Source organism: Leptonotus elevatus, chromosome 12 (genome assembly GCF_054856555.1).
Source record: "Leptonotus elevatus isolate MCC_2025b chromosome 12, RoL_Lele_1.0, whole genome shotgun sequence".
In the NCBI taxonomy this organism is placed as follows: domain Eukaryota; kingdom Metazoa; phylum Chordata; class Actinopteri; order Syngnathiformes; family Syngnathidae; genus Leptonotus; species Leptonotus elevatus.
The window spans coordinates 13967016-13986462 of record NC_141250.1 but is presented as its reverse complement, the minus strand read 5'-3'; the positions used below and the strand labels follow the sequence as shown (position 1 = coordinate 13986462).

General features: G+C 39.9%; 1 protein-coding gene across 2 annotated transcripts; it reads left to right on the top strand.

The window, feature by feature from the left end:
• Positions 1–1092: 1092 nt before the first annotated feature.
• agpat3 (1-acylglycerol-3-phosphate O-acyltransferase 3) lies at positions 1093–18957 on the top strand. 2 transcript variants are annotated; one of them, XM_086091185.1, is made up of 10 exons: positions 1093–1459; positions 8875–8933; positions 9025–9256; positions 10514–10683; positions 10785–10946; positions 11859–12012; positions 12112–12214; positions 13245–13320; positions 13458–13656; positions 14969–18957. In XM_086091185.1, the coding sequence occupies exons 3-10, from the start codon at positions 9079–9081 to the stop codon at positions 15058–15060; spliced, it is 1134 nt and encodes a 377-aa protein (XP_085947311.1). In that variant the 5' UTR covers positions 1093–1459; positions 8875–8933; positions 9025–9078; the 3' UTR covers positions 15061–18957. The 2 variants fall into 2 exon arrangements, with proteins under 2 accessions (XP_085947311.1, XP_085947312.1); XM_086091186.1 differs by lacking the exon at positions 1093–1459 and adding an exon at positions 4476–4900.
• The last annotated feature ends 490 nt before the right edge of the window (positions 18958–19447 follow it).

The following is a 19447-nucleotide window of genomic DNA, read 5'->3' as shown; positions in this document are numbered from 1 at the left end:
CTCTCTATGCCAGTGATGTATAGTGACAGAACAATTAAATGCTCTTCTGCTATGGCAGAATGTAAAACTAACCCAGGGGTTACTGACATGGAGCCACAACATGAATAGCCTGCCTTCTGTTCTAAAAATAAAAAATAAAGCTCACCATTGATGGTGCATTGTGATTCCTAGGAATGTCCACGTGATCATTTTAAAATGTAAAGACAATCTGATATTTATATATAAAAAATAATAAAGTTGCATGTTGAGTTTTGTGTTTTCTACCTTGTTAAATAATTGTAGATAATTATTGTGCGGAATCATTAACATGATCAGTCTAAAAAAAAACACATGACCTAACTAATAACGACGTTTAATTAAAGATGTGGCACAATCACCTACTGGTTAGCACATCCACCTCATAAATTTGATGGTGGAGAAGATTTTAATCCAGTTTTGACCTATGTAATGGAGTTTGAGTCTTTGCAGGTTCACAAAAGACTCAAAATGTGTGAGTGGGTGTAATTGTGCCTGTGATTGGCTGCCAACCAGTCCAGAGTGTACCCAAAGTCAGCTGGGATAGGCTACAGCACATCAGTCACGATCCTAGGTGGTACAGAAAAATAGAATGATATGGAGGGATAATTAAAGGTGATTTGATCAAGCATATTATTTCAGAAGTATCAAAACGGTAGCCCTTCACATTATTATCTTGGGAAACGGTGTTAAAACGCAGATGTGCTGAAACACCAGCAGAGGGCTGAAGTGGTCTAAATTTGTGCACACCGGAGAGAATGAATGAACTTTATCGAAGTACTGTCTAAATTTTAGTATGTAAAAAAAATAGTTTTAGCCTATTTACTTTACAGCACGCTTCTGGATCAAATTATACACGCACAAAAAGACTAGCTTTTAGTCTATTTAAGAAAAATAGGAATTAGTATTATAATTTATTTATTTATACATAACTGATTCATTATATTTATATATAAAAAAATAATATTTTTTTCCTAAGAAGAACGTACATTATGTAATGGAATGAAGAAAGTAATGAAACTCAATGGGGGAAAAATAGATAAACGTCTACTAGTTAGTTGAGCAACTACATGTTTGGTAATTGTCGCGTAGTGACTATAGCTGAAGAAGGCAGGTGTGTTGCAGATGATTATTTATTATTATATTTCTTTACTTTTCAGGAAAATTGTTAAGGGGAAGGGTGGTCCGGACTGACCGGATAGACATCTTGAGAGGGGGGCTTTGAGGAAATGTGGCGCTTTAACCGACAAACAAAAGTGCTCTTGAATATCGCATGACCTCAAGTCATCTTTGTATCGTCTCTGTTAAGCCACGTCGTGGAGACAAGGGGCTCCTGAAAGGGGTCCGGCATTTCTTTTTTACAACCTCACGAGGCCCCAAACCGGCGACTAAAGTATTACCAAATCTACGGGGTAGGATTCTCTCCCAAGTGATCCATTTGCAGGTAAGTCCACTGAGAATGTGCCTTACTGTCAGCTAGCCGTAGCTAGCTAACTAGCGTAGCATCTAACGCTAGCAAGAAAGCCTCACGGGTTCACTGGCATGACCAAAACACTCCCCTCTCTTTGCTTGAAACATTTTGTGAATAACATTAAAAGCTTGAACGTGCTTACACAGTCGAATAGTGGCTACTTTTCTGGGCTTGTAGTTTTGGGGGTAAATGCTACGCATTTAAGGTAAGGTAAGGTGCAGGGCTCGTGTCCGCCACTCGTTTGTCTTCGAAAAGCTTCCAATGAGTTCGGTTAATATTACAATTTTCATAAAAGAGATGGCATGCAACCGTATTGCGTTCTACTTGAGAGTTAACAGAATTGGCGTGTGACGTGGCGGGCACATGGGTCACAGTTACCGGTTCACCATAGTGTGCTAGTAGCAAAGTGGCTTATGGAGGCTTTACTAATAATCAATCGATGCCAATTCAACAGCACTTATTTTACGCAAGCAAATTGTGGCGTAAAACTCAGTATGAGTGCAAATCTGCTGACGTGGAACTTTCACCACCATGTCGCAATCTAATTCCAAGACTATTACAGCTGACGAGAGAGAGAGAGAGAGAGAGCGAGTTGTGTAAATAACATGCAATGCAATGATTTGACATTTGTCATTTATCATCCAGTTGTATTGACCCTTTAATGCTTGTTTCCATTATTGTGCAGTGGAACCGCTGCAGTACATTCTAATGCACTTAACGTGACGCATGTTCCGAATTGGACAAACATTTTTGTCCAATTCGGAAATGTGCATATTTTACCCCAGGATGTGCTGATCTCTTTCTTTCTTTTTGTGTATGAAACCGCTGATTATGTTTGTTTGAACAACAGTAAGCTTCCTGGGATAAGTAATGCATTTAATTATCTGAAAGTGTCCAAAACAAACAAACAAACAAAAAGCTCAATAAGATATGTTTGTATGTACATCAGGCATCACCAACCGTTTTGAATGTGAGCTCTTTTTTGGATAATGCAAGGGAATACCGGTTTGATATACACTGTTATGTTATTAATATTATTATGGTAATGATTTCTAACTGTAAAATAAATATCACATACAACACTTACTACAAATTCTTCAAATGTTTAAATTTACAAATCATTTAAATTGTGAAAAATGAATATAAATAAAGATATAAATTTAACTATGTTCCACTTCATTTCATACTGCCAAGCAAGATTTATGATTCATGCATCCATAAGTTCTTCATTAAAATAAACTTGAAAAGTTTCCAACTAAAGTATTTCGATGTAATTTTATGTCTTGCGTGTTTTGAAAGCAGCTATATTGATACTAAAAATAAAGTTCTGCTCATTTATTAAAGGTGAAATATTTGTATTCAAATCACACGGTAAAATGTTGCCGTTATTACATACGAATCTTTCGTGTGCCAAACTGTAAGACAACATCATGCATTGTCATGCTGTCCTCCCCACCCTATCCTAAAAAAGTGTGCGACCAAATAATATGCTGGTACAACAGACTGAGAAAGTTGGTCACACCCGTGCTACCAAATAGGTATGTTACTGTAGAACTGTTCTCAAGACACTTGAAGACATTTATACCAGTTCGTACGATACTAAACCCACTTCCCGCATTTGGACTGTCAATGTCTTTTTGAGCTCATGTTTTATTCCTGTCAAAAAGATAATGGATGTACGTTTTGTGGTTTCAAAGTCCAAAAGGATTAGTTGATAAGGTGTTACAGCTAGGCATGTTCCAACATGTGTGGAGAGCCGTGTCAGGTCTTGCATACTACAATATAATGAGCTGATAAACTTGTATTTTAAAGTCACATCGTAAAGTTTAACATTAGGGTTGTATTAACCAGAAGGTTATTGAGGCAAATCACACAGGTGATGCTAGTCACTGACAAGTACTACTGAGCGATTTTGCTGACTCGAGTTAACTCTTTTGTATTATGTATTATCGGTATCACCCATTACTTCAACCCATTGTACACAATACACACACTATATGAAAGTTTTGTAGCCATAGACCACCCCCACCCCTCTTTTGTCTTCACTTGCAGACACGAATTAAACTCGTTAGTCCAGACACGACTGTACTCAAGTGCCACCTTGAATGTTTTATGCACGATACAATATGATACGTTGTGCATTTTACCATCACAGTAATTGATTAGTAAATAGCAACTACTGCTGAACCTATGATAAAAAAAATATTGTATAAATGTGAGAAAATTAAGCGACTAAATAGATAATTATTACTATAACACTAATTGTGAATTAATACCGAACAGTTGTAACATGGTGACGGATTATTTCCAGAGGTGGACCTTCCGTCAATATTGACGGAAGGTCCATCAATGACGGACGCCCATTTTGTTGAGCAATCGACGAATGACGCATTGATGGCTCGACTCGAAATGTTGACGATGACAGAAGGGTGTCCCAACTGTGGACGATTGCCGATTGACGGACGTTTGTGAGTGTTTGCAAAGGCAGCGAGTGGTTATTTCTCGTCATGTTTTGTCAGAGTTCATGTAAGTTCGTAATGTTGGCTAAGCGTTTGTGAAATGTTTTAATGGTTTTTCACAAGGAAATTTTGAACATGTTCAAAATATTTTTGTGACAAGACAAGCCACTAAAACTGTTGTTCGTCTGGAGAACGTTTAGCGAACGTTACTTATTTTATGACCTTGAACGAACCCTGACGAGAAATCAGCATTCGCTACCTTCGTTAACACATGCATTCAGTGGGATACGGTCTTAAACCTTCATGGAATTCTGGAAATATTTCACATTTGCGGCCTCCTAAGGACATCCACTACGAGCACCATCAGATGCTTGCAGCTAATGTTGGAAGGCAACCAATAGCAAGATACAACTGGTCGTCTCCACCCTGTTGGTTAATGGTAATGAAATGCGACATATCCAGGATGCCTGTCGCTTGCTAATCGTCACTAATCTAATTCACTGGATTAGAGAATGAGAATACAGTCAGACGGTTCTTACGGGGGACGTGTGCCTACCTCCTACCTTTCATCCATTAGTTGAATCTCCTCGCAGTCTACCCTGACGACTGGATATTTGTTTGGGTTTTCTGCTTGCTCTCCATTGGGAATCAAAGTTTTGTTGTTGTTTCGGTGGGACTTCCTTGGTCGCCAGTTTTTACTTGCTGATCAAGCAGTACGTCCAACAGAAGGTGTTCTTGTTTGTCATCATAATCCCATTCCTTCAATGGGATTATGATGGATATGGAGCAGGGCAGCCTGTGACTATCTGCTGCTCACTGCTGGTATTTTGTTTTTATTTTGGCGCACATTTGGTCAAGCACCAGCTGCCAAAATGCTGAACCAGAGTGCTGTAATGATCTTCACTGGGATTTGTGGGGCCTTGGTGCTCATGGCAATGGCCTACTATGTCTACTGGTGAGTACAACGGACAATATGGCTTCCGGGCACTGGAGAATATAATGGGTACTACCGAATTGATCAGGAGTGGTAATGTTTGCAAATAGTGCATGTATTCTGTTGACCAGAACTTGCTTGGTTTATTGATTGAAGTGCTTTGAATGTAAAGAGTAGGAGAGGAGACAAAGTGATAGTTCAGCTCAAGTATCTGTAAGCAACTGGTGGATATTTGTTGGTAGGCTAATGGACAACCAGCTGTCTAGCTCAGGGGTAGGCAAGTTCGGTCCGAGAGGGCCGCAGTCCTGCATGTTTTTGATGTCTCCCTTCTCGAACACAGCTGAGAGGCTCCTGCAGAACATAATTATGAGCTGATGATTTGAAACACCTGGGTTGGAGGCAGAAGACACCGAAAACATGCAGGACTGCGGCTCTCTAGGACCGAACTTGCCTATCCCTGGTCTAGCTCTAAGCAGCTTTAACCCGGCCGGTGACTAATCGTTCTGTCAAGTTTAGTTGGCTCTCGGGGTGGAGCTGTGAAACAATTTTAAATTTTACATTCTAATTATCGTTACAATGGTGTCTCTAGCATAGTTGTTATCTTAGCTTGTACCTTGCGGCGCACAAACCAACAGAAGGAAGTGTCTTCTTTCTCCAGATGAAAAGGGGGCAAAAGAGGATGTTAAGAACGTTAGACGTATGTGTTATGGTGTTTCGAAATCAGGCTGGATGTCAGTGATATACTTTGCGCTACCTGCATTCACCACCAAGAATTGGTGCACTGTTCGTTTTGTGGAGCAAAGGGAAATGGAGGAAAAAGGTGTAATGGACAGTATTGTGAAAATCCTGGGTAATGGAGGCTGAGGACACAAGTGTCTCAAGAGGGACCACAGGTCTTGTGCATCCAAGTGTTTTCTTTCTACCTTGCTCCCAAATGCATCTGACTTTGCAATGTGAATCTGTTTTAAGAGGCCCCAAATGTTCACAAAATTACTGTTAAAACAGCACTAGAGAGTAGGCAATATGAGTTCTTGCCTCTGTTTTGTCTTGGCAGTTGGCGATGTGTGTGCAAAGTACACATTTGAAGTAAGTAGAAACGTGTGTCAAGAGGAAATAAGAGCAAAGGTCTTGGCAAGTGTCGAAATCTTTCTACACTGGGAGTTGCCACCCACAAATATTTCATTTTTCAGTTGCGTGTCACTGTTGTTTAAGGGGTTATAAATATAACCGTGTTAAAAATGCATTCTTACTGTGTATAACTATTAAGATCTATGAAATGCCTTCCAATGTAAGGTCAAAATAATATTATTTAGTCGCCAAAATGTTGTTGGGTTCTTCCAAGTTACAACATTGTGCTCAAAGTTACACAACATACAGATAAGATACACAACGGAGTCACCAGGATTCTACCATTTATTACTAGTAGGTCTTCATGTTTAAGGTCTAAAGTTGTTGAGTGCAATGCATTCACTGATAAGCCGTTTTTATAACGGACACCCCTTGCCCTTACAGACCTACTTTCATCACAATCTTAAAAAGATCAGATTCACAGTAAGTTGACATTTCCAAACCTTACCAATTACGCAGCAGGCACCATCAAGTGTGATAGGGTGACTCGAGCGCTCCCATTTAGCACAAAGGTCATGACGCCAACACAGAGCAGAAACTACTGACGATGTTTGGACTTGATGACATCAATTGACTTATAACACAGATAATCACTTGACAGTAAATCATTGTAACTCGTGGATGCATTCTTTGCCTGTTGGCCGCAAAGACTGAGCTGAGGTACTGTCGCTGCTGCATGATTTTAATTGATTAGCATGTGTCTAGCTTAATTGTTGTCTACATACTGCAGTACACATGTGAATGTTATCTAAATCTAAAACTTGGCAACAAAGGAATTTGTAAGTAATATTTGATTTATCAGTTGCAATAAATGTCCTACATTTGTGTGTGGGTGTGTTTTGTAGCAGGGTGTCATAGAAAATACTGATCCTTAAAATTAACTTTCCAAGTCGAGATAAATATTTTTGATGAAACATTTTAAACTTTTTTGGGTCAGTTTGAAGAGCTGATTATTATGTTATTGTCTGTTAAATTAATTTTTCTTCATTCATGCATGTCATCCATCCATCATTTTAAATTGGATAGTTTTTAATGCATTTAAATACAGCAGTTAAATATTTAGGGAAACTTAATTTGAAACTGCAATGGTCTAAAATTGCCAAATTGGTGTGAGTGTGAATGGTTTGTTGGTCAATACTTGCCCTGCACCGCACGTCTTGCGCAGTCATCCTGGGATAGACACCATTAAACCTAATAAGGATAAACAATATAAAATATGGCTTGTTTGATGGAAAAGTGTCCCAATTCATCTTAAAAAAAACTCCAGTTAGTTGCTATTTTTTCACTTTTGACCCGTGCATGGTGCATCTTGAAGGCACACTTGGCTTTTAGCCAGATTTGTGTAACTGATACTTGTTTGGTAAAGGTAATGTAACAAATCCAATTAACCATCCACCTAAACATATCTAATTAATTACCAACAATATTTGCAATGCACATACTTCATTATATTATGCTATTTATTCTGTGTGAGCTGACATCTGTTCTTCAATTGGAGCTGATGTGTTCCAACCTTGCTGCCCAGACCGATTCTGATGGCAGGTGTGGACCGATGCACTCAGATGTTCATGTTTGATCCAATCACAATGCACCCCGGGTAACATGAGATGCCCTTACGAGCACAACGACCATCAGGCACCTGGCTTTATGACAGAACTCCAAACTGGTTCAGCAATTATTTGTGACTATTTTCATGCCCCCCCAATCTCCACTGAATTATTTCTGGGAAGCCAAGTTGGATGCTTCTGGGAAACATTTGTTGCGCTCCCACTTTTTAGATGATTAATTTAAGATTAACTTTGAAAAGAAAGCCCAACTCAAAATCTTGGTTGTATAGAGTAAGAGAGCGGGCAGTTCATGGAAGTAAGTTTAAAAAAAATTTTTTTTTAATTTGACAGTTTAAACCTAAATTGGATGTTTCTGGTTCTGCAATATACTACAATATCCTAATAAACTTGCTCAAGTGTGGCCTATTAAAATGAACTGATTACGGCGTGTAGTTACTCCAGCTTGAATAAAGTTGGCAATTACATATTTTATTATCCATCTGTCTATTTTCTATAATGCTTGTCCTCATTAGGGTCGTGGTTGAGCTGGAGCCTTGCCCAGCTGTCTTTGGGTTGAGAGGCAAAGTGCTGGACTGCTCACCAGGCAACTTTTAACTATAATACAGTAGTGATACGTAATATTTAGTTTCACAGTTTTTCTCTGATTTAAAGAACAACATGCTTATTGCCTTAATGCCTTTACAATATGCTTAGGTTTTGTTGGCACTGTCAAATCTAACACTGCAGTTTGGGCTTTCAGCTGAAGTGAAATCCCAGTTCATGTCATATTCCATATCCATTTACTTTTTACTGACGGGCAACTACTACTGTTGTCATTCCTTTACCTTTGTAGGGCATTTCAGTGCCATATTTTCTCTGGAGTTCTTCAGGCATGAGAAGACCTGTTATTGTCAACAACTGCAATTGCATATTTCTCACTGCAGACCAAGAGCTATTGTAGAACGTCTGCAGGTCCTTGTCGAGTCCCTGGCTTCAGTCATTTAGGAAGTTCTGAATGTTGAAAGCAGTAGTTAATCTAGGTGATGATCAGGAAGCTGTATGTCAAATGTAGCGTCTATGAGGAGTGTGGAGCAAGACATAAGACTGTTTGGGAGAAGCAGGAAATAGCCTCTGCAGACTGTTAAAGATGATTTTTGTTTTGTCAGCATCATCTGTAGGATATATAAATGAATAATGAATAAGACTTTGAAGCTGTCCATTTTCTGAAAATTACCAGTTAGAGACGTTTTTGGTCACTTTTTAAATAAAGCGTTTTAACATTTCAGCTTTCTTTATCATTAATTAAATCTCTGGTTTCAGGACTGTAGTATTGGCCGAAGGACCGTGCAAGCGAGGCTTGTAAAAGGGATACCACCGTGGTAAGGAAAATTACTTCATTTTCTTTGTCATTGATGGTATTTTTTTTTCTTATCTGGTTTCTGATCCCAATTTGTGTGTCTCACCTATCAGGTTGCTCATCGTGTATAAGAGCGGAGCTTCTTCAGCTCCCTGGGCTTCCCAAGCATGGCTCTCCTGGCCTACCTCAAGAGCCTGTTCATCCTTCAATTGTTGATGGGCTTTGTATTTGTGGTGAGCGGCCTCATCATAAACTTCATCCAGCTGTGCACGTGCGTCATCTGGCCGTTCAATAAGCAGCTCTATCGCAGAATCAACTGCCGGCTCTCGTACTCGCTGTGGAGCCGTAAGTAGAATATATTCCTGTTGTTTGTGGTGAACCAATGCATGATTGTGTCCCCTGTGAATCGTTTAGGCACTCGCGTCGTGCGATCGCAAGGCAATTTACTTTAGAGGTGCCGCTGAATTTAATTTATGGTTTCCGAGATGAATTTTGCTTTATCCTTCAGTGTTAAAAAGCTTACTTACTGACAGAGTTATAGTAGTAGTTTTTTTGCTAGCTATTGAACATTATTAGGGAATTGTGACTTCTAACTTGTAATAGTGGGATCAATATCAATATATTTTTTTAATTAAACATCAAATTCAGTTTATAGCTATCCACTTTCATCGTACTTGTGATTAGAGTCAAGGGCAACTAGAGTTCATCCCAGACGACTTTGATCAAGAGGTACACGTTGACACGATCGCCAGGTAATCGCAGGGCACATTAAAAAAAAACATTCACGCCTATGGTAAATTTTAGAGTCTTAAATGAACCTAAGATGTATGGTTTTGGAATTTTCGAGGAAGCTGGAGTGCCTGGAGAAAACTCACACAAGCACGGGGAGAAAATGGCAACTTAGGCTATAGTCAAGATTCAAATTCAAACCTCAGAATTGTGATGCGGACATGCTAACCACTGCATCATTGTTTTTAAATACTCTCATGTAGTTTTTATCCAATGTTTGCGTACCACATCATATTCCTCGGCTAGAAGCCTATGGGTAAAACTTTATCACTCTCGAAGAATCTGCTAAATCAATCTTTAATTGATGCTGAGTTCCCTTGCAGCCCTCCACATCGTAGCTCTGCGCAAACACCTTCTGTAAGAGTTTGCCGTTTTCATCACTGGCGATCGAAGCAGACCTTTCACTTTGTAAAGAACAGATCCTGTTTCGTGAAACTCTGCATGGATAACAGAAATTGTAGGTTGGGAGTGGTGTACTGACTGTAAATCTTCTCAAACTGGAGTTGAATGCAGTCAGGGACAGAAAAAAAAACCTCTTGCCAGGTGGCAATTACGCAACATTGCTCCAATGTCCTTTGGCCAGCCATGAGCAAGGGAATGATATGCTTAGAAAACGGCAAAGCCTAACTTGTCAAATGCTGAGAGCTTCACATCTGCCTCAATAATACCTGAAGTGAAATAGAAAAAATGAAGTGTAGTGGCTATTGGTACACACATTGTAGAGGGAATCCTTTCCAAACCCTGGGCCTTTTTACAACAACATATTGGACTGACACACATTGTAAATTATTGTGTATTGTTGTTTCTGGGTAGAGCTGGTGATGCTGCTGGAGTGGTGGTCCGGCACAGAGTGTACCCTTTACACGGACCAGGCTACAGTGGACAAATTTGGCAAAGAGCATGTCATCATCATTCTCAACCACAACTATGAGATTGACTTCCTGTGTGGCTGGACAATGTGTGAAAGATATGGTGTCCTGGGGGTTAGTTGGATTTCAATTTGCGCTGTAATGTTCTAATATGCTGATGATCCCCCCCCCCCCAAAAAAGATAATTGAATTCCTTTGCCTGTGTTTCCCTTTAGAGTTCAAAAGTCCTCGCCAAACATGAGCTGCTGAAGGTTCCACTGATTGGCTGGACCTGGTACTTCTTAGAAATAGTTTTTTGCAAGAGAAAGTGGGAAGAGGACCGCAAAACTGTCTTCAGCGGACTTAACAGGCTTAAAGACTATCCTGAATTTATGTGGGTGAGTGCAAATCCAAATGCTATAGAAAAAATAGCAGTCCACTTATCGTCACATACTCTAGCAGTCTCTCTATGGGTTGGAAGAAAAAGCTAAAGAACAAGCAAAAGAGCTGTTTTGATGGTCTGAATTGAATGCTTGTGAGATACGCTGAGGTTTTGTTTGACATCTTGTTTTACAAAAAATCCTAAGGAAAAAACAAACACAATGAGGGTTAAATATGTGATGCGCTCAAAGAAGTCGTACTTGATCATTTCCAGTGTGATGGGACTTAAGCGTTTTAACTTTCAATTTTGATCAAAATCCAAATTTCCCTGTACAACCTAAGGTATGCTCACCTTTATAAATTCCGCCATTGTTAGCAGTGATGAACGAAAGATAGAATCTCAAATTTGGCTTTATCCCAGTACCTATTAAATGCATGAATTATTACCATAAACCGTTCAAAATATTCCCCCTACCACATAAATATCCATTTGAGTTCAAGCACGGTAGGCTATGTCGCCAATCCAGAAACAGACTTATATAATGATGTTATATCATGCTTGGCTGTGAATATAAATGTAATATTGCAGTTTGACAATAAGAGCCAAATTCACAAAAATAGATTTTGGATGAGGCAGAATGAACATGGAGTAAAAATAATGTTAGGTTTCAAAGTGAATGTCTTCCAAGCAACAGACAGATCCTTCTCTCTTGCCCCACCTTTTCTCTATTTATCTTGGCACTAGTTATACAAATGAAGCTCTTTGACTGCTCCAGCTGTATTTAACATCTCACCGCAGGAGACTCTCCCTCTCTCTTTTGTTTTGTCCTTGAGCCCCGAGAATATTGCCTTAAAATGCCACATTGGGACTAAACAATCCGAGCAAGGTTTTCTGTGTATATGAATGTGGCAAATCCTCTCCCCCTCAGTTCCTGCTGTATTGTGAAGGTACCCGCTTTACAGAGAAGAAGCATCAGATAAGCATGCAGGTAGCAGAGAATAAAGGCCTGCCCAAGCTCAAATATCACCTTCTACCACGCACCAAGGGATTCACCACCACGCTGCAGTGTCTCAAGGGCACAGGTAGAGTGTAAAAATATACACACACCAGATGTAACGCGTGTTATTTGAACACTCTGTTCCTTTATTTATTTATTTATTTATTTATTTATTTTTTAACAGTTACTGCCGTTTATGACGTGACGCTCAACTTCAAAGATAAGCAGACGCCGACTCTCCTGGGCATTGTCAATGGCAAGAAATACAAAGCTGACATGAGCATAAGGTGAGTAACGTAAAACTGCAACGGACTCGTATGAACACTCTGCACTGCTGTGGCTTTTGTTTCTCACGGGCCTGTTTCCTTTAAACATGGCCATTGCACATTTTGCCCGTGGCAAATAAACAATAGTGGCAACTATAAATAATATTACCTCAAGGACGTTCCGCTTTGGTGAGAATCTTGTCTTGTGATACAACAACAGACAGTGGTAACGCTCACACGGAAACACTTTTGACAAAGGGAAAATCATTTTTATCATTATTGGACTGGACATCAATCAGTTTGTGCAACAATAATTCCATAGTGTCTTAGGAAGTCGTCTTCTTTAGTCGAGGGCTCCCCCTGGTGGTACAAGAGCGCTACAGCTCACACATTGTTTTTACAATTAATTTATCCAACCATCCATTTACTATAGTGCTTGTTAGTCTTAGTGTCACAGATTAGCTGGATACCATAATTTGTAAAATAATAATAATAATAATAATAATACCCACTTGTGCAGACATACAAACAGTATCGATTTTTAAAAATCTAACTCTCGTGTTAAACTTTAACACATTCCATGTTATTAAATTAAAATTAATTTGATCAAACGTGCCACAGTTCATAAATTTAATACTACCTGAAAATTGGATGCATGCGACCTCCCAAGGATTTCCAAAAGGGACTGATAAAATGTTTCTGTTTTTAATTGTGAACAAAATATAGATTGTCTTATGTCCTTTTTAAGGTAAAAACAAATGCAAGAAAAAGCCAAATGCTGGTTGGACGGAGGTCAAGTGACGTGTCGAACGATTTGCTTGAAGTCTGATGTGATAGCAATCGTAAAAGTTCCCAATTTTATGACCTTTACAACATTACTATCTATTTATGAACACAACACATTTTAACACAGAGAACATGTTTATTGTAGAATGTTGCTAGTAACAACAATGGCAGCACAATGGAATTCCGGTGTTATATTTCAAATGTGCTCTTTTGTTTGAGTATGCACCTTTTATGAAACTTGTTCTTGTTTCCTGCTTCACTGCAGACGTTTCCCTGTGGAAGAGATCCCAAGTGATGAGGCAGAGTGTGCCAACTGGCTGCATAAGCTCTACCAGGAGAAGGTAACATTTCATTTCGCACGTGACGAGTGAGGTCATTCGTGTTTCATCACTTCCTCATTCGGCTCCAATGTGACTTGCTGAGCAAAGAAATATGTCCAGTTGTTGCTCACGACTATTCCCCCCCCCCCCCCCTTCAGGATGCCTTACAGGAGACGTACAGCAAGGAAGGCAAGTTCCCCGGGCCCACAATAATCCCCCCGCGCCGTCTGTGGACGCTGCTCAACTTCCTGTTCTGGGCCACGCTGCTGCTTTCGCCACTTATCAAGTTTGCGTGCGGAGTGGCCGTCAGCGGCTCCCCGCTTCTCATTATTGGCTTCATCATCTTCCTCGTCATAGGTACGGACACGCAATCAACCCTCAACATAAGATAACATAACATTTGCGACTTACCACGTACTGATAACCACTAGTACTTTTGATATATAAAATGTCACCCAAAAAAACTATGACGTATAATTTTAAAGTAATACCTATATATTCCAATGTAGTATTGTTCCTTAAAATTGCATGAAATTAATGGCATTTTTTTTTCTTAATTTCTATAGTCAAGAATAAGTTGTTTTGTTTGTTTACTTGATTTGAACCACTGCTGACTTTCAGCCATATAAAAAGTTGTCATGTTGGGAGACCTTTATTTGAATAATATTTTGAAAAACAAATTGGGGTTACACTGTTTCAGTTTTCATAATGCATGGCTTGGATATTGGCTCAAGACTCAGTTCGGCAGATACTTCAGTCATTTGCTCTCCAAAACGTATATACAAACTTTCTATTTTAAATCTTGGCATGGTCCCAAAAACGTATTTATAATTTTTTTATTTTTTGATGCAGCCTCTGACCTGAAGAGGTCGCTTAAAGCAATGGTAGTTATTACAAAAAACTGTAAGCAGGTGGCAGCAGAGTATAAGAGATCAGCCAGGGCCAGCAACAAGCTCTTTCTCAACAGGTTTGTGAATAATGATGAAACTTAGCTATAGTATATTCTAAGGCTAATTGCTACAAAACGGAAACAGATAAAAAAATATACTAAGAGACTAATCTTTCATTTGGTAGCTTCCATGTTTTCATAGCAATAGAACACAATATTCTATGGGCCTTGCAAAATCAGTCAAAATCCAGTAAAACAGCCGGAGTGAAGGGGGTTGCTTCAGTGAAAATGGCTGGGAGTGAATGAGTTCAAAACAAATTACTCAGGTAATTATGAGGCCCAAGCATGTTAGCTCGCTTGCTAGCTGCCGGCTAGCGCCTCTCGTTGGGCAAGTGTTGACCCGGTGTTTACTGTAGCCATGAGAAAGACGCTAGATGATGTAGCATCCATGTTTCCGTGGGGCGTGGCTTCACACAATCAACAGACACGCCCACAACTTTTAAGAGCAGAGACAAGAACTTGATTTTTCACAATTATAAGCCTCTTCTCATACTGGGCTTCTTTTTTTAAATCAGTTTTCAGGGTCTTGCACACCTAAAAAAATGTGGTTGTTGCTGGTTTTATATTTTTGGTATTCAAAATCACACATATTGCAATGTTTGTGAATTTCTCTTATAAATCGTACACATTATGTTGATGATTTTGTTCATAGCAATTATAATGTGGAATTTTCATTGAATGTTATCTCTTATGAAACTTTGATTGCTTCTCCCTCTCCAGCCTCCGTTGCGATCCGCCGCCTGATCGGCGTCACAGAGGTCAACAAGACGGGCTCCAGTTACGGCGACCAGGAGACTAAGAAACAAAACTAAAGGCGCGTCATCCCGGACCGACTCCCACTCTCCCCCTACCGTCCAAATCGGTCGCTAGGTCGGGGAGGAGACCCGGCTGCGAAACCACAATAGAGAGCAGACTTAGAAATCCTAATGAGTAAGAAGAGCACTGGAGGTTGACAAGACATGAGGAGGAGGAAAATGAGGGGTTGGGGGGTGGGGTGGGGTGGGGGTGCTGTACTGCATTTTAAACCAACTAGTGACCTACTTTCCACAGCCAAGCCCCGTTAATCCCACCGATCTTAAACCTCTAACCTCCTAACCTACCTGCGGTCACGTGGAAGGCCGCAAACATAGCCTGCGTCCCGCTTTGCACTACCTCCCCACTAAAGCCCACTTCCCGTCTGTCGTCACCCAAGTAGGGTGTGGCGGCGTAGTCCTGGTCATAACAGGGCCCTCCATCCATGTGCCCCACCCGTTACACGCACCAGCGTTCATTAATTTTTTATATTTTTTTTTTCGAAGCAAAACTTCACTATACTATGGAATCATGAGCGTTCCCCATTCCGTCAGTGAGAGGTGCACGCATAGAAAGGAAGGACGGAAACAGTTTTTGGGGATAGACGGGGTCCTCAGTTGACCATGGTGCCGGTATTAGAGGTTAGGAATGTCGCACAATGAGCTAGTTTGAAGAGTACGGGGCACAAGAAGGCGCATTCAGTTACCACCATACATTGTTTTGTATTTATGGCCTAGAAGTGTTTTTCATAATACTACTCACTGTCATTTACTACTGCATTAGTGTAGGTTCATGATGGACTTGCAAACCCAGGATCCCCTTAGTGTCTGTACAGAGTTCAGAGAGACTCAAATCAAGTGTAACCCTCGTCAACTCTCCAATGTCACCTGGTCCCTTTTTATGGACTCTTATGACCATACAGACTTGATCCCTGTTTTAGGAGGGGGGCGGGTCTTCAATAAGGGCTGTGCATGTGCAAGCTAACATTCCTGACATACAGCTCTGGAAAAAATGAAGAGACCCTAATAAATAAATAAAAATCCACCTTTTTTTAAATTGATTTTGACCAATTGTCATTTTCCGCAAATAAATGTTATTCATGTTGTCAGTAGCTTATAAAATGAAACAAAAATGTGGATTTTACTTAATTTGATATTTTCTTCATGATGTTTTATGCCCCTTCGATTTCAAGTGACATCACAATTACACTGTGTATTTAAAACTACTACATAACTTTGTTTTCATAAATCGGATTAGCTTTATGCTAACAAATAGCGGTTGTGGTATTATAGCCTAGTACTATTTAAAGCTGGCATCTCATTGCGTGGAAATGCTTGCGAACGTATCGAATTTTGGGGGTTTTGTCAGGTTTCGTAACAGGTTAGAAACATTTTTGAACTTGTATAAAATTTCTTAGCGACAAGAAAGCCTGTTGTCTGCAAACGTCTTTGCAGCCTTTTACGAACCCTGATGAAAACCCAAAATTCGCTACGTTCGCAAGCATTTGCTGCTCAGTGAGATTCCAGCTTAAGCAATGTGGAGCAACACATAAAGTCAGACAATATAACAATACTTTTAGGTATATGTATTCTTTAGTCTTTGCAGCAAACGGTGGCACTTATGAAACTTTTCTTTGTGTGTCTTTGTTTATTATACTGCCCCCCGGTGGCCAATGCATGAAGTAGCACAATGTCCAGCAAATTGAAGCAAAAAGTATTTACATTCAATTTAATTTAGTTCTATTTGTGTTTTATTATCATTTTAAATCCATTTTAATGTGTTAAGATTAAAAAAAAAAAAGAAGGGTTATTTGAGTATATTGAGCGAATATAACTCATCGTTATAGTAAAATCAGATCAACTCATTATTTTGCAGCGGTCTCATAATCCTTTCCAGAGTTGTACCTCCTGCCCCGCTGACATGTTCAGTCATATTATTGTTTTTGGAATTAGCACAACTTCCCTTGCCCCTCACCACTGCAGCTGGCAGCTATGACGGGTGAAGCGGGAGTTTTTCTGCCAGATTCCGCACAAAAGGTCACCAGCTGTCTCCGCGAAGCCTGGCGCAGCTGTTGACATATTTGGTTGGCCACATATAGAGTGCAGTATTGATAAGTTAACCTTTGCCTTAAATCAAGCTTGCTCAGGCAAGGTGGCCGGCCCACGTCCTCCCTCACCCTCCACCACTTCCCACCATGTAAACCAATCACTGAACAAATCCATGACCTTTTCATTTACATTCTGGTTACGTTGTTTGAGGAACACAAACCTGCTTAGACTCGACAAACCACAGAAATGAAGTACAGTAAATACATTTCAGCGTGTGTGTGTTTTAAAAAAAAAAAAATGAAATCCCGGCTACTGCTCTTCATAGTGGTGTGCTTTCTTTTCCCCTAACACGTTACATATTTCAATTTCTTCTTCCACCTCCCCCCTGTGCCACGTAGCGTCCTTTAAAAACGTTATTTTGTTCCCGGGATCACTCGTCCACTCTGTACTTCCTCCTATGACCGAATTATCTCCATCCGTTGAGATTTCATGCAAGCCTTAATTAAAACTAGACAGTGCTGTTTCTGATATTATTTGTGTTCGACTGGCAATGTAACTGAGCCGATGAGCGGTAATGGACTCAAGTTTAATAGAAGTAAAATACGCAGTCGAAAAAGTTGACTGCTGTTCTTTTAGTGTTGAGCGCTCGTTGCACTCGCTGACATTCTTACGTAACCTGGTACATTGCAGTCACTGACAAAAACTGGTGTACTCGCCGTCACTGGTATACTTGTGAAAAATTACAAATTTACACTCTTTATTTGTACTTAATTGGTGTGAATGCACTTAGCAAGTATACATGCAAAATCTGGTGTACTTGTGAAAACTGGTATACCCGTGAAAGACAGTACACTTGCACTCATTGGTATACTTGTGAAAATTGGTGTAGTCACACTGGCATACTTGCGAATGCTGGTGTACATGAAAACTTCCATGCTTGTAGTCACTAGTATACTTGTGAAAACAGGTCGATTCGCACTTACTGGTATACTTGTGAAAACGGGTTGATTCACACTTACTGGTATACTTGTGAAAATGGGTGGATTCACACTCACTGGTATACCTATGAAAACGGGTCGATTCGCACTTACTGGTATACTTGTGAAAATGGGTGGATTCGCACTCACTGGTATACTTATGAAAACGTGTCGATTCGCACTTACTGGTATACTTGTGAAAACAGGTTGATTCACACTTACTGGTATACTTGTGAAAACGGGTATACTTGTGAAAATGGGTGGATTCGCACTCACTGGTATACCTATGAAAACGGGTCGATTCGCACTTACTGGTATACTTGTGAAAACGGGTCGGTTTGCACTCACTGGCATACTTGTGAAAACTGGCATGCTTACAGTCACTGGTGTGCTTGTGAAACATGGCATACTTGTGAAAACTGTTATAGTCACCCCTCACTGGTATGCAAGTGAAAGCTGCTATGTGTGAAAACTGGTGTACTTGTGACAATATACAGTCACTGGTATACTTGTGAAAACTGGTATACTTGCAGCAGTACACTGTATAATTGCACTCACTGGTATATTTATGAAAACTGGTATACTTATGAAAAGCGGTTCATCACGTCACCTTCCGCTTGAATGCAGCAGATTGGTCACGGAGTCCTTCTATCGAGACGCAGGCATTTGACACACGATGTTTTTATTCAGTCAATAAAAGTGACAATTTATTTTCTTTTGAAATCTGACACGACCATTTTTTTTTTTTTACAATTCCCAATAATCACTCATTCCTCACGAGTCATCTGCTTTTTTTCTTTTTGTTTCTCAAGGCAGTTTTTATGTTTTGGGTCCGTCACCAACACCCTCCTGATCCTCACCTGTTATTAAAAGACTTGAATCACAAAGCAAACTCTTCATGTATTTCTTTGGAGTTTGTGTTTCTCTCGGAAATGCGGCACAGTCAAACGTGACTTGAACTGATCTCCATCTCCTCATCATCTCTTCAACATACACAAATCACATCATTCTCATTTAATGACTCACTAGTTTGAAATAGTATCAGACCTGTACATAAAATAAATGAATGTCTTAAAAAAATAAATAATAACTTGTTCCCTGCTCTTCTTCTAGTGAAACTGCACCTAAAGCATTTTTTGGCCATCAGGTGTACACTGTAAATGTGTTTATAATGTAAATCATCATTTTAGAAAATGGCTCTCTAGTAGATCGGGCTACACAAGAAGTGGTGTGAAACTGAGCTGGCCCCCAGGGTGCACGTTGGAATGTGTGCGTGTGCGTGTGTGTGTTGTAGAAGGAAGGCAACCCCTAGAAACATGTCCCAGATTCCAACTTTTTTTTTTTTTAACAGCACCTCGATTTCTTCAGCTATATGGATGTCT

Bases quoted from the DNA above. Each gene is read 5' to 3' on its own strand.
- agpat3 (XM_086091185.1), top strand. From the start codon at position 9,079: ATGGCTCTCCTGGCCTACCTCAAGAGCCTGTTCATCCTTCAATTGTTG. The intron at 10,684-10,784 runs GTTAGTTGGATT...GTTTCCCTTTAG, and splicing joins AAAGATATGGTGTCCTGGGG to AGTTCAAAAGTCCTCGCCAA. The intron at 13,321-13,457 runs GTAACATTTCAT...CCCCCCCTTCAG, and splicing joins ATAAGCTCTACCAGGAGAAG to GATGCCTTACAGGAGACGTA.